The sequence below is a fragment of the Echinops telfairi genome, unplaced genomic scaffold, assembly GCF_000313985.2.
Source record: "Echinops telfairi isolate 266 unplaced genomic scaffold, ASM31398v2 ScPeMD7_7453;HRSCAF=8491, whole genome shotgun sequence".
NCBI classification, from domain to species: domain Eukaryota; kingdom Metazoa; phylum Chordata; class Mammalia; order Afrosoricida; family Tenrecidae; genus Echinops; species Echinops telfairi.
This window is the reverse complement of record NW_022111353.1, coordinates 1,132,888-1,134,083: the sequence shown is the minus strand read 5'-3', so window position 1 is coordinate 1,134,083 and position 1,196 is coordinate 1,132,888. Positions and strand designations below refer to the sequence as shown.

General features: G+C 45.8%; 1 protein-coding gene across 1 annotated transcript in view; it reads right to left on the bottom strand.

The window, feature by feature from the left end:
• LOC123522658 (putative uncharacterized protein ZNRD1-AS1) overlaps window positions 1–1,196 on the bottom strand; it is a 4,555-nt gene continuing 3,359 nt past the window's right edge. The window contains exon 3 of the mRNA XM_045298723.1: window positions 1–768. Coding sequence (XP_045154658.1) covers window positions 1–768 — 768 coding nt within the window. The remainder of the gene's footprint in view (window positions 769–1,196) is intronic.

Here is a 1,196-nt window from a genome sequence, read left to right as displayed (position 1 = left end):
TCAATAAAACATTGAGACTTTACTACACTTCTCTTTTCCTATTTGGCTTCTCAAAAAGGGCGGCATGGGTAAGAACTTCTTTGTATACGGTCTTACAACGGTACCCTCCTCCTCTTCGTTCTGAGGCTTCTCCATCAGAACATTCACTTGGATGCGACTTGTTTGGCATGGCTGAAAGAGCGGATATGCGGTCACTCTTTCAAACACTTGCATCTCCTTCTGGTCTCTCTCGTGCTTCAGGTGGGCCGGCGAGGGGCTCTGGGTGATTCCCAAGATCCTCTCCTTGAGCTTCTGCTCTAGGAGCTCTCGCCCTCGAATCATGCGCTCCTGGTGATCTTTAATTTGCATCTCTTCCCTTCCATATACCTGCTTCCTTCTCTGTGCCTTCTGCATGCCAGGGTCTTCTGGTACAATCTTTGGGAGTGTTGTTTCCCTGGTGGGCTGGAGTGGTTTCCATAAGTCCCTTCCCTTAGATTCTCCACCCCTTCCCGCTCGATGGATATGTCTCTCTATGTGCTTCAGCTCTCTCTTGGGGACAAAATATTGCTGCTTTTGTCCCTGAGTTAGGTGGGCTGTTGTACCCTCCTTCTCCTCGTCTGTCTGCTGTTCACTCATCATTTCGAGTGCTCTTTTATTATAGTAAGACTCTGCCTTAGCGAGCCAGTAGTCAAGGGAAAGCGCCTGCTCTTTATAGAGCTTGTCGTACTCCTCTTGTTGTTTTTGAAGGAGCAGGTTTCTTGCTTCTTTCGTATGCACACCTCCTAGTTTCTGCCAAAGTAAGGAAGGAACAGCATTTTAAAACGGGGCCATCTTTGTCTTTGAACACTCTTACACAGAAGCCTGCCCTCCCCATTGGTACCAATGGTCTTCAATTTACTTTGATGTCAGCACTAAGATTTTTATCCCCGCCACTCTCAAGTGAGCCAGAAGTCGTTACTGCATTAAGATAACAGCTAGCCCGGGTTACACATGTCAAGAACAAAGTTTTACTTTTGTTTTTTTAATCGTTTTATTAGGGGCGCATACAACTCTTATCACAATCCATACATCCATCAATGGTGTAAAGCACATTTGTGCATTCATTGCCCAAGAACAAAGTTTTAAATACAGTATCTGATGGGAGGGACCAGATCAAATGCAGGGATGCACATGGTAGACAACAGGGGAGGAGGTGGGGAAAGGAAACAAAAAAAAAA